This window comes from Zalophus californianus, chromosome 8, assembly GCF_009762305.2.
Source record: "Zalophus californianus isolate mZalCal1 chromosome 8, mZalCal1.pri.v2, whole genome shotgun sequence".
NCBI lineage: Eukaryota > Metazoa > Chordata > Mammalia > Carnivora > Otariidae > Zalophus > Zalophus californianus.
Window position 1 is genome coordinate 30,421,695 of NC_045602.1, and position 12,746 is coordinate 30,434,440.

The 12,746-nt window shown below is 48.5% G+C and overlaps 1 protein-coding gene across 3 annotated transcripts in view; it reads left to right on the forward strand.

Annotated features, from left to right (window-relative positions):
• Positions 1-9,046, forward strand: part of VIT (vitrin) — a 101,422-nt gene extending 92,376 nt beyond the window's left edge. For all 3 annotated transcript variants that reach the window (XM_027620445.2, XM_027620446.2, XM_027620447.2), the window contains 3 exons: positions 1,209-1,435; positions 3,962-4,475; positions 7,779-9,046. In XM_027620445.2, the coding sequence (XP_027476246.2) occupies positions 1,209-1,435; positions 3,962-4,475; positions 7,779-7,957 (920 nt within the window). In that variant the 3' untranslated portion in view covers positions 7,958-9,046. The remainder of the gene's footprint in view (positions 1-1,208; positions 1,436-3,961; positions 4,476-7,778) is intronic.
• Positions 9,047-12,746: the final 3,700 nt, after the last annotated feature.

Below are 12,746 nucleotides of genomic sequence, written 5' to 3' on the forward strand. Positions count from 1 at the left end.
CACATGGGGTCTCCAAGCCATTTCTCCAGCTCTTACAAATGTAACTATTTGATCCTGTCATTTACCAGGTAAGATTACACTAGCTAGTGGAGCCAGGACCCTGGCCAAAACCAAAAAGCATTGAGTATAATGACATTAGTCCTAAAGTCTTAAGACTTCAGATTGATTTTATTTAGATTGAGGACTGCTTTGAGAATCTCCTGAAAGCTACTCTTCTACCTAAATAAATACTTATATACACAAAATATTGTGTATAATTTCAGGGGATTTGTGGATATACCATCCCTCCCATGCCCCACAGTGGTCCATAGAGCCTGGGGTAAGAGCCCTATCTTCTTATATGCAATTATGCTAACTCTACAGTGACCTGGTCATCCCAATTTACCCCGGAGCATATGGGGTTTCAACACTTACACTGGGAGGGGCCCAGTAAACTGGGACAGTCGGTCCCCCTCCTTCACTGAGAAACTCCTGAGGTCCTAGACAGTGTGAAACAAGTGCTTTGGAAAGCTATGTTCGTGGCTCTGTTACACCTCCCAGCCGTGGCTTTCTGCTGAAATGGAAATCCGGAGTGGCCTGCCTGGGTCCTCACAGCCAGGGCTGGAATGCAGTCCCTCAGTTCTCAGTGAGTACTGTGCTTCCCTGACCAGCCGGACCCGTGCCCCTCCCATGGAACTGGACAGAAGATGCCACTGCACCTGGAATACAGCCGTCCACACCACACAGCCCCTGGAGCCCCAGGCTGTCCAAGCCCCAGCTGCAGGAGGTTAAGGAGAGGCTCCTGCCCCTCCAGGCCAGCCCCTCCTACCCCATGCTCCCAGAAAGAGCTTTGTGCACTTCCAGCACCCAGGCAAAGAAGGGACCTTCTTATTCCCGTGGAAGCCTTTCTCATCTGTTTGCTGGTCCCTAAGACTCTTTTTTTTTTTTTTTAATAATAGAGAATTAGAAGTGAAAGGCCTAAAGTGAAATGGGGGAGGGAAATGGATGGTGGTGATGGTTGTACACCAATGTGAATGTGTGTAAGACCACTGAACTGTACACCTCAAAATAGTTCATGTGGTTTTAAAAAAGTAAAAAAGAGAAACAAACACTCAAAGGGTGGGCATGAGAGTGTTTCTCTGGCCCTCTGGAAGCCGCTGGGATCTTGCCTCTATTTCCAAGCCGTGTGATCACAGTCGCTCCAAGCACAAGTTCTCGGTTTCTTCCAGGTCGGGCCATCTCCTACATGACCAAGAACTTCTTTTCCAAAGCTAATGGGAACAGAGGCAGTGCTCCCAACGTGGCCGTGGTGATTGTGGACGGCTGGCCCACAGACAAGGTGGAGGAGCCTTCGAGGTTCGCAAGAGAGTCAGGAATCAACATTTTCTTCATCACCGTGGAAGGTGCCACTGAGAATGAGAAGCAGTATGTGACGGAGCCCAACTTCTTGAATAAGGTACGGAACCGCCCCAGGGACCTGCCCAACACCAGCATCCGCTGCACTTCGCATAGCTGTAACAGCCATCGAGACTGTTCTCGGGCCTTCAAACGGGTATTGAGCTTACGTCTAGGCAGGGAAGCCTCCAGTGAGGGCCTACTAAGTGAGGGGCTGGAATTGCCCTCTCAGAGCAAGACCCCCCACTGCCCTGGTGAACTGAGGCCAACAACAGCACCTCAGGAGAAGCGGTGTCCCTGAGGTCTCAGATAGAGGCTCCCCAGCGCACCTCCACCAGGCAGCCCAGCAGGGCTTCTCATGAGCACGCACACAGGCAAGCATATACTTGCTTACCCACATGTGCATGCACACACACACACACACACACACACACACACACACACACACACACACTGCAAATTAAACGACCCTATAAACAAGAAAAGGAAGGCAATGGCTCAGGTCAGGGAGATCAGGTTTTCAAACCCTCCTCCTGGGTTCTGTAGAGAGAGCTAGCAGCAGATGGGGGAAGGACAGATGGGGACCCAGGCCTCTGCACCCCCTGCAGAAGAGCAGCTCACCTTTTGTATGTGTTACACAGTGGGGCTCCACAAAAAACCTGCCTCCAAAGAAAAGGCCCCAGCCTGGAAAAGAAAGGGAGGGAGGGAGGAAGAGAAGAAAGAGGATGCCTTGTCCTGACGTGGCTTTGATGCCTTTCCAGCTTTAATAGTCTGTTTCCAGATCTGATAGGGCTCAACCTCTGGCACCCTGCCAAGCTGCTGACCACTCGATCATCCTTGAAATTCTCATCCCCCTTGACTTCCAGGACCCAATGTGGCTCTTATTTCATCGGCTCTCTCCTCTTTCCTGTCTTGCACCCTAAATGTAGACTTCCCCGGACTCGGTTCTTGGCCCTCTCCTCCGCTCTCACTGGGCTTTTTCTCCCTGGAGAGCCCCCGCATGCCCCAGCTCCCCCCTTCCCTCCTCAGCAGCAGACACCCTCATCCTCTCCCCGTCCCTGGTCTCTCCTGAGCTCTGTAGCCATCTGCTCCAGCGGACTGGCTTTTCTCCACCTGATGAGCTGAAGAACCTTAAATCTGACATGTAAAAAGCTAAGTGTACCATCTTTCCCACCAAATTCGTTCCTCCTCTAGACTTCACATGAAGGGCCCCACAGCTGTGCCAGAGGCCCAGAGTCATCCCAAGACACCTCATCAACTCCCAGGGCCACCTCCCTAGGGCAAGCTAGCACTCTACCTCTGGTCTGTCTCCCTGTCTGGGCTCCCCAGTTTGGTGTACATTTCACAGTGAAGCCCACTCATGTTGATGATGAGCTCTTCCAGTTTTATGGGGCCCCTGCCCCAAACCCTTCATTGTCCCCCATTCCTCTTGAGGCCCTCTGGAGTGTGGTCCTGACACGCCCAGTGTCTCCTGCCCATGCCCAGCACCACCGCCTTCTCCCTCCATGACCTCAGCCAGTGCCTGGTGGGACTCCCCCAACTCTGTCCATTGGCTAGAACTCAGCTCAGCCGGGACACTCATCTCAAATACCACCTAGGCTATGGAAAGATTTATAAACCCCTTTTAGGTTTTTGCAACCCATTAAAAATATTTCCTAGGACATTTTAAAGTCATTTCTTGTTTTAAAATAAATTGTCAGTTCTACAACTTCATGTATAGTCACCAGGTCTGTGACTGTCCCTGTGACCCCCGGAGAGACAGCGGCAAGGAGAAAATGCTTTACTTTAGGAACACAACCCTGGTCCCTTCCAGGAGCACACGGGCCAGGTTGATCCATGGTTATTTGCAGCTGCGTTGAGTTTTTTCTGGAATAAACTTGGGCACAAGTCAATAAATATTCATTTGTCTGGAGGCAGGGTTGTCTGGAGGACAGAGCTGGGGTTTTGAAGGCAGAGAGATTTGTGTTCCAGTCTCGGGGACTCAAGGATGTCCCTTCACAGCTGGCCCTCCATTTGCTCCTTCATGAAGGGGGGTTAGATCTGCCTTGTAGGGTTAGGATGGGGGTTTATGAGAGAATGTCTCAAGAACACCTAGTGTGATTCCTGACGTATGTGTGGGACTCCTTGCTGCTGGGCACAGGGCCGCTCTGGAAACACTCCTGTAGCTATTTCTCATGTGTCTTGTTTTCCTGATCAGAACAAAAGCTTTCTTTAATCCTCTCAGATGCTGGTGCCCACCAGTGCCAATCTCATGGACAGCTGCCCGTACAAATGGACCAAGGGGCCTAGAGAGGCATAAATATGACGCTGAAACCAGTGATTCACCTCTCTCTTGAAGGATTTGCCTCACTGATGGCTCTCCCCTAAAGCGGAGACCCAGCCAAGGGAGTAGGAGGGAGTCCAGGGGTGACCCCAGTGGGCATCTGAGTGAGTGGACCGAGGTAGAGAAAGAGCTGTAGGAAGAAGAGTGCAGAAAACAAGAGTCTGTCTGCTTCTTTCTTCGCCTGCCCCGGCAGTCGGGGTCACAGTGACCGCCTGGAGAACTCGACACCCGAGCTGGCGAGTACCCCTCCCCTCTGTCTTGCAGGCGGTGTGCAGAACAAACGGCTTCTACTCACTCAGTGTGCAGAGCTGGTTCAGCCTCCACAAGACCGTGCAGCCCCTGCTGAAGCGGGTCTGTGACACTGACCGCCTGGCCTGCAGCAAGACCTGCTGGAACTCAGCCGACATCGGCTTTGTCATCGACGGCTCCAGCAGCGTGGGGACGGGCAACTTCCGCACAGTTCTCCAGTTTGTGGCCAACATCAGCAAAGCGTTTGAGATTTCAGAAACAGACACGCGGATCGGGGTAGTGCAGTACACCTACGAGCAGCGTCTGGAATTCGGGTTTGACGATTACACCACCAAGTCCGACATCCTGAATGCCATCAATAGGGTGGGCTACTGGAGCGGTGGGACCAGCACCGGGGCTGCCATAAACTATGCCCTGGAACAGCTCTTCAAGAAGTCCAAGCCCAACAAGAGGAAGTTAATGATCCTCATCACTGATGGGAGGTCCTACGATGACGTCCGAATACCGGCCATGGTTGCCCATCACAAGGGTAAGTTGGTCTTGCTGAGCATCTCTGGGGCCTGGTGGGCCAGTGGGACAAGGAAGGGGCTGTCTTTTTAGGCACTGGTTTTGTCTACCATGTAATAAAATGCTCAAAACCACAGGGAACACATTAGGGGTGTTGTTAAACACGACCAGCCTTGCTGAGCAGCAAAGGAGAAAGGCAGGGAGCCCCAAGGTGGTTTCCAAAGTGTCGTGGCAAACCCCAGGCCTACAGATGACTGGGAACATCAACCCTCTCCTTCACGTCCGGCACTCTGAGGCCTTACACATGAAGGTGTAACACACTAAAAAGGAATTTGACTCATTATTGTAATCTCTACCGAAGACCACCAAATTGTGTTAGAAATTTGAAGAAAACTAGTGTTTTAAAAGAAAAGTACTCTTTTTTGTAAGCAACTGCTAGCCAGATGGGGGTTTTGAGGAGACCTCAAAGAAATTTTCATCCAAAGTATTTAAAGAGATATTTCCAAGTAAAAATTTGTAAGAGAGCAACAGAAAGTTTAAAACCATGAAAAATGAGCAAAAATATTTTTGTAAATGCTTAGAAAATCAGTCACATTTGACACCTTTTTCCACAGAATCAATGTTTAATCACCATTTTCAAAAGTACCATAAAATACCATGAAAATACAAACAACCTGATGAAAACCCCTAAGTGATAATAATAATAGTAACAATAATAAAAGTAAACCAAGTTGTCAGTGAACACCCAAGACCCACAGATAAGTGTTAGTGTACAAGACTCACTTGGGGCCAGGGTTGCTCCCTTCTGTGCCTGCATTTAATTTGTTAGTTTGCAGGATTTTCAGTATTCTTTAAAGCTGCTTTGAATCCTTCCCTAAACAAGGAGGGGTAAAAACAAGCCTTAATGGACCAGCAGTTCTGCTTTCTGGAAACCAGAGTAAGCAGACAGCAGGTTCAAGCAGTGACTTACCCTCGTAGAGCCTGTGGGGCAGACTCACAACGGCAAGACGGGGGATGGCCTGCGTGCCAGCAGTCACAGCATCCCTTGGGCTCATGTCAGCAGAGTGAAGATGGCTGAAGGCTCAGAAGGAACCTACTCAAAAGTTCCAAAGTGAGTGGGCAGAGCCTGGTGGGCCAGCTCTTGACTACAAGCCCAGGGCTGTCCTGCTATGTCCAAACATCTGTCTCCAGCTCACGTTCAGCCCCACTCTTACTTATTTTTCTAAGTGGACTTCCATTGGCCTCACCCAAAGGCTATCCTTGGCCTCCTCAGCAGAAGTGAAGACTGAGGGAGATGTCCTGGGAAGCTTTAAAGAACTAGGACCAATAGATGCAATTACATGGAGACAATGAGCATTGTGTCCCTAGAAGTGTCCACAGCAGGGCTGGCTGACCATCTGTCAGAATTGCTAGGAGAAGGTTCCCACGAGGGTGGACTCGAGGATCTGAAAAGCTAAATTTCGAATACCATTTGTGTTGTCTTTATTGGGGGGCAGCCTTTCAATCTTTGTGCAAAAATGAGGGCTTAGTCCATCTAAGCCATGTTCTGCAGCAAATCTGTTCCCACTGCCGCTGGGCAGCATGTTTAAGCCCAATGCTCATGTTCGTAGACAACAATGTAGACAATATGCAGGGAAAAGACACTGGTGAGGCAAGAGAAGGGACTGGCAGCTTAAATGCAGCTTAATGAGCCACAGTTGAAAAGCAGCTTCGGGCCAGAACCATGTGAGGTGTGGATTGCTCTCCGATCAGCATAACAGGGCACTGGGGAGATGCTGGACGTGGCGGCATGGGCTGCCACGGGTGGCTGGGCAGGAAGGCCACAGCCCGGCTCTTCCCTCTGTTTCATGGCCATGTAGCTGACCCCACTCTGCCAGCCTCCCATGCCAGGCATGAGAACAGGCCTTTGTAGAGTAAGGTCAAGCCCCTGCTGGCCAGCCGTCCCCAGCCCCAATCAAGAACCACCCACCAGTCTCCCAGCTTCCCCATGAGAATAGATGCCTAGTCTCTGAGTCTCCTCTCCTCCCTGGGGCCTCTTGCTCCCCACTGCAGTCCTCCACCTTTGGTCCCCCTGCACCCTTTCCCATTTGCATCTAGACGTGCTGGATCCCTCCGGAAAGAACAAAAACAAACTCTCTCTGACACCACATTCGGCTCCCCTTCCCTTTCTCTTTACAGCCAAACTTCCGGAAAGGGTTAGCTCTATGTGCTGTGCATCCACATCTTCATTGCCTTTTTCACTCTCAACGCACAGCAGTTCATTTGGTTCCTTTGGCATCTATGCCCCTGAAACTGCTCTCACCAAGCTACCAATGTCTTGGTTTTTTTCTAAATCCAGCGAGCACTTTGTTTTAATCTCATGTGACCTTCTGGTGAGGTGACCTCCTGCAGCATTCAGCACTGCTGGTCACTCCCTTATCTTGAAAACCTTTCTTCATGTCAGTGATGGAGCAGATGCTGGGTCACCCTCTCTCCAGGTCCTTGTGCAAGGGTTTCTACACTGGGAATGAGATTGCATTTTATGGCTTGTAAAGTCACCTTCAAGCCTAAAGTAATTCGACTCCACTGTTTTAGGTTAGGAAGATCTTGAACTGACTTTTGATGCATTTAAAACTGAGGGGAGGGGAGCCTGGGTGGTGCAGTCGGTTAAGCGTCCAACTCGGTTTCAGCTCAGGTGATGATCTCCGGGTCATGAGATCGAGCCCCATATTGGACTCTGTGCTCAGCGTGGAGTCTGCTTAGAGTTTCTCTCTCCCTCTGCCCCTCCTCCCCATAAAATAAATAAATCTTTAAAAAATTTATAAAATAAAATAAAACTGAGGGGAGCCTGGCTGGCTCAGCCAGGGGAGCATGAGACTCTTGATTTCAGGGTTGTGAGTTGGAGCCCCACATTGGGTATGGAGATTCCTTTTTAAAAAATAAAATCTTTTTTAAAATAAGTAAATAAAAACTCTCTGAGATTTTGTTTGGCTCTACACACAGGTAGAGCAGGCATGTGCATTGTGATGTCATCTGCATGGCATCAAGTTTCACTTGTCCCAAAATATCATCCCTTCTACTGCCCGTGGACATGAAAATCTTATTTATTTGCTCCATTTTGTCTGTGTTTTCTTCCTCTCAAAGATTATAAACTCCTATGAGATAGCAACTACATCAACTCTGTTACTGTTGGTGTATAGCAGATGTTTATGCTTTGGGGAACATTTCTGATTTTGAATTTGTTTGCATCCCAACACAAGAGCCAACAGAGCAACAGAAAGGCAAGTGTTCATTCGTAGTACCTCTTCTTGGGCACACTGGTTTCATCTAAACTTTGTCCCCACAGGAGTGATCACCTACGCGATAGGTATCGCATGGGCTGCCCAGGACGAGCTGGAAGTCATAGCCACTCACCCTGCCAGCGACCACTCCTTCTTTGTAGATGAGTTTGACAACCTGCACAGATTTGTCCCCAAGGTCATCCAGAACATTTGCACAGAGTTCAACTCACAGCCTCGGAACTGAATTCCGAGCAGGTAAAGCACCAGCCCATGCCGCTCCCCTGACTGGCTCTGGCACAGCCCCCACTGCTTTATGGGGCAGCAGGGTGCGTGCGGCTGGGCGCCCACATGTGCTCTTACTATTCTTCGCCAGTGTGGTTCTGCAGACTTCAGAACTTGGAGTGAGAAAGATGATCGTAGGCTTATAGAAGGAGGCAAAATGATACCTCATTTTGAGGGTTCTGGGGATGTGCATTTTGAGGACTGTTTTCAAAATAAATGTTCAGAATAGAGTGCAGGACTTATGACAGGCTTAAGCAGAGTTTTTGTGAAATTTTTTTCCTTTTTTACTTCTAATTAGGATTCTGTAACCCTCAACAAATTTCATTTTTATGATGACCATACAGGAGTTGCTTAATTAAATGTTTTAAAGGATGACATTCTGAGCGTGTCATGGAGAGTGTTCACAGGCTGTGTGGCAGGACCACCCTCTGCTCTTCCCGTTCTCTGGAGCACCTGCTATGCGCTCAGTCCTGGCCCACGGTAACAACACAACCACCGGGGTGCAGAGAAAATGTGGCGGCAGCAGGACCACTCCTGATTCACCTCCCTCTTCTCTATTATCTGAATCACTGTGTACCTGCATCCCGTAGCTTTAGGAGCAGTGGAGGAACGGCCCTGGAGGACCAAGGTGATCTGGCCCAGAATCCCTTGGGAGACTACGAGGCTGGTTGGCAGGCCCCATTCCAATAGCTGTGGGATCTGGGTCTGTGGGGCAGTGGCCCGAACAGTGGCATGTTTGAAGAGCTCCGTGGCAATACCGCTGTGCTACCACGGATGGAGGTCCACGGAGCTACTTCGGAGGGGTCGGTGTGATAGGAGAGCCCCCGTTTAGGCCTGCTCTCCTGGGTCGCACCCAGCTTTAGCACTTGTGCCGCATCTGTCATGTGTTAACCAGATATTATCATTAGTAGCTGCATTAAAATAAGCCGGGATGGGGTTTAGTTGAGCTCTACTTTTTACTTCCAGCTTCTGCCAAGGATTCATCTCTTAGGATATGAAATCTGTGTGTGCTGGGGGAGTGTTCAAAAGAATCATTAATAAAGATGAATTACTTGAGAAATCATGTTTTGTAAAAGTGTGTGTTAAAGGATGTTGCTGTGAATGGGGGCAAAAAGGTAACACCTGTGTCAATACTTGGGACAAAATATCTACATAAACGACTGGAAGATATCATCCATTCAGCGGAATTTGCCCCAAGCTTGCCAAATTTCTCAGTACCTGGAGAGTGTATTTATTATCAACTAAAAATATTGACGTCTACAGAGAAGAATCCATTAAAGGTGTCAGCAATTTCAAATTCATTAACCATACATTTCACTTTAAAAGCGATCGCAATTTGCAATTTGTTCAAAAACCTTCAAAATACAAAAACTATTTTCAGAAAAGAAATTCTTTATAAAGATACCAGGGACACACACTACTAGTGAGAGATTCAGCTAAGAAACTAATTAAAGAACTTAAATAAGTACAAGGAAAAATTATTCTGCCTATGGTTTTGAATATGCAGAGAATCAGTACAAAAGAGTTTTTTTCAATGTCTCTTCAATGTACACATATAACTTTTTTAATTGAAGGAAAATTTATTTTGGAAAATAGCTTTTGAATATGATTATTTTATATTCAAAAAGGGGCCTTAATACAAAAACCAGTTTGTCATCAAGAAGTAAATATTTCCAAAAGTAATACAATCTTAATTATTTCGGTGTCCTCTTTCATTCACAAAATTGTCCCCATCTGGAAAATAAACTATGTGGGCACTCTGGTTATAGGTATCACAGTTTTAAAGATACATGAAACCTCTCTAAATGGGCCCATCGTGTACCTGTTGTCAGCTAATACCTGAGTGTGTGTGTGGAGGAAAGGAGCATCAGAGGTGCGGTAGTGGAGGCGCCCAGAGGCTGTGGTGTCGTCAGAGTTGTCTGAGGACGTCCAAGTCACCACAGACGGCAACGGGAATCGGGATGGAAAGAGCAGAAGTGAGCCAAGCTTCACCGCCTTCAGTGAACGAGAAGTGATCCAGCTGGGAGAAGACAGCGGTGATCAGGGTGAAGGCCTGAGGTCAGCTCTTCAGGGGAGCTGGGGACTTTGCGGAAGGAAGGAGGGAGATTAGAAAGGCAAAGGGGGAGAGGAGTGGGCCTCTCTCATCCTAGGCCTGAAAATCAAGGGCTGAAAATCAACAGCCTCCCCTTGGAGGTTGCAGATGAGCCGGGGGGCTGGGGGGAGGGCAGGGGGCAAGAAAGGGCTGAAGCTTCTGGGAGCTCGCTGGCTACAGAGAGGAGGGTCCCGCTGTGCAGCAGGGAGGCTGGCGTGGCAGTGGGCCTGGGCCAGGTCAGGGTTGCACAGAGCAGTTTGGAGATAAGGGTCCTGGTGCTGACGGGTGACATGGGGAGCTTGGATAGAAATGCTGCCTTTCTCAACCCAAACTGTGCCCAACAGTGCTGAGGCAGAGCCAGAATCTGAACACTAGAAACAGAACTTTAGACACAATTCACGTCAAACCGTCCAATGGCAAAAAAGGAAAACCAGGCCAGAGGAAGGTCATGCAGACGCAAAGGGACAGAACCACAATTCAGATCTCTGTCTTCCAGTTGACTCATCTGACGGCCTTCCTAGGGGGTCAGAAGCCCCGCCCCCACCTCCATCCCTATGTTACACACACACCTGGGTCTGTCCTCTGTGGGCTATGGTCCAGCCTTTGCAGAGACCTCTGGGTCCTGCAGACTCAGAGCCAATCTCCTAAGGCAACTCTTAACTTCCATTCCATGGTCTCAGCAGAAAAGCTCCTCTGTGCCCTTTCTCCTCCAAGGCAACCAAAACAAGCAGACAAGGAGCACTGGGCCAGCTTCTCTGGGTACATAGGATGTCTAAACTCCACTCAACTTTCTTTTCCCACCTCTTAGGAGTTAGAGCCCTTTGAAAGAAGTTTCTTTGCTAAAAGTTTCCTAACAAGGCTCTGCTAAAAAATGTCCAGCCAAACGGACAATTTTGAGGGTTCGGATATTTCTTACTTCTCCGGGCTCTTTAAACCCTTTTGAGCAGGACAAAACCTCCATGAAGCAAGTTTTCCACCAACAGTCTCAAGGGGCTGGCATGGGTTTACACAGAAGACAATGCTTCTGTGTGCAAGGATTTTCCAGCCTCACGGAGGAGTTTCTAGCTAATCTTATTTCCCCCTCACAATCCTAAGAAAAGTTCTCCCCTTGGATTACCAACACAAAAATGTAGTAAGTAGGAAATATGCTTGAAAGCATGAATTCAATTACTTTGGAAAGAGACATTTATTCAACTAATGCCTTTGAGGAATTCACGGTCCAGTGGGAAACAACACCAAATGAACACCTAAAATCATGTAATTATTACCATGGGATCATACACTAAGTGCACAGCTGGTGATTGCAAACAACCTCATGAGAAATGAAATCATACGAGTGCCTGGCAGTGAGTGTTTGCTGCACGTGGGGCACTCTTCTGAGGGCTTTTCATGTATTAACTCACTTATCTTATCCCTAGGACTTGCTGAGAGAGGTACTATTGTTCTCATTTTACAGATCATGCAACCAGGCATGGAGGTGTCGAGTAACTTGCCCAAGGTAACAGAGCTGGCAGAGGCAGATCTGGGAATTAAACCCAGACAATCTGACTCCAGGGTCTATATACTTAACCACTTTGCTTCTTGTTAATGGTGGCTGCACAGAAGGTTCTCTAGTAAGCTTGACAATTTAAAGTATATGTATAATTCTGCAAAGCCTACTCTCAGGATCTATTAAATGTACAAAGTGAAGAGTCTGTTAAACGTCCAAGGCACACTGCATGTCCCCCCATCATCCCCCTTGTTTCTCTGGACAGCCATCTTGCCCTCACTTTTTTTTTTTTTAAAGACTTTATTTATTTGAGAGAAAGGGTGAGTGAGAGAGAATGAGTGGTGGGTGGGGGAAGGGGGAGGTAGAGAGGAAGAAGCAGACTCCCTCCTGAGCAGGGAGCCCGATGTGGGGCTCGATCCCAGGGCCCCGAGATCATGACCTGAGCTGAAGGCAGATGCTTAACCGACTGAGCCACCCAGGCACCCCACACCTTGCCCTCACTTAAGATGAGAAATTTAACCTCATTGGGCTCCCCATCCTCTTGTTAAACTTCTAATTATCCTTCAAGTCTCAGTCCGAATGCCACCTCCTCTTTGGAGCCCTCTCCGACTTGCTCAGATAGACTTAGGCTCTCTGGATTCAGTCCTGACCCACCCATTTCCCAGCAACCTCCTTAGTCCCTCATTAGCCGGCACCATTCATACACATCATGAGGGACATGGACCACAGGGAATGAGAGCTTTAAATCTAAGTCACCCAACAGTGCCAACCCCTAATACAATGGCACTGGCGGAATGGGAGGCAGAGATGTTTCAGGAAGAGAGAAACAGGGTGTGATGGCGAGAGAAAAAGAGGATCTAATTCCATCCATGCTGCATCACTCTTTAGAATGCCCCTCTGAGGTTTACTACAGTACGTTGCAAGCACTCTTTTTCTGGGACCAGAATCCTCTCTGGGTATCTACCCACAGGGTAACTCTGTTCCTCACTTTCTGCTCTCACTTCTGCAGAAATGAAAACCCATTTTTCTGTTTACCTTTCTGAGTGTCTTCCAACAAACATGTTTTCTTTCACCAAACACCTATTATGTACCAGGCATTGTAACAGACACTGGGGTACAGATGGAGAAGACCTGGTCCCCGCGCAAGGAGCTTAGAGGCTAGCGTGGGAG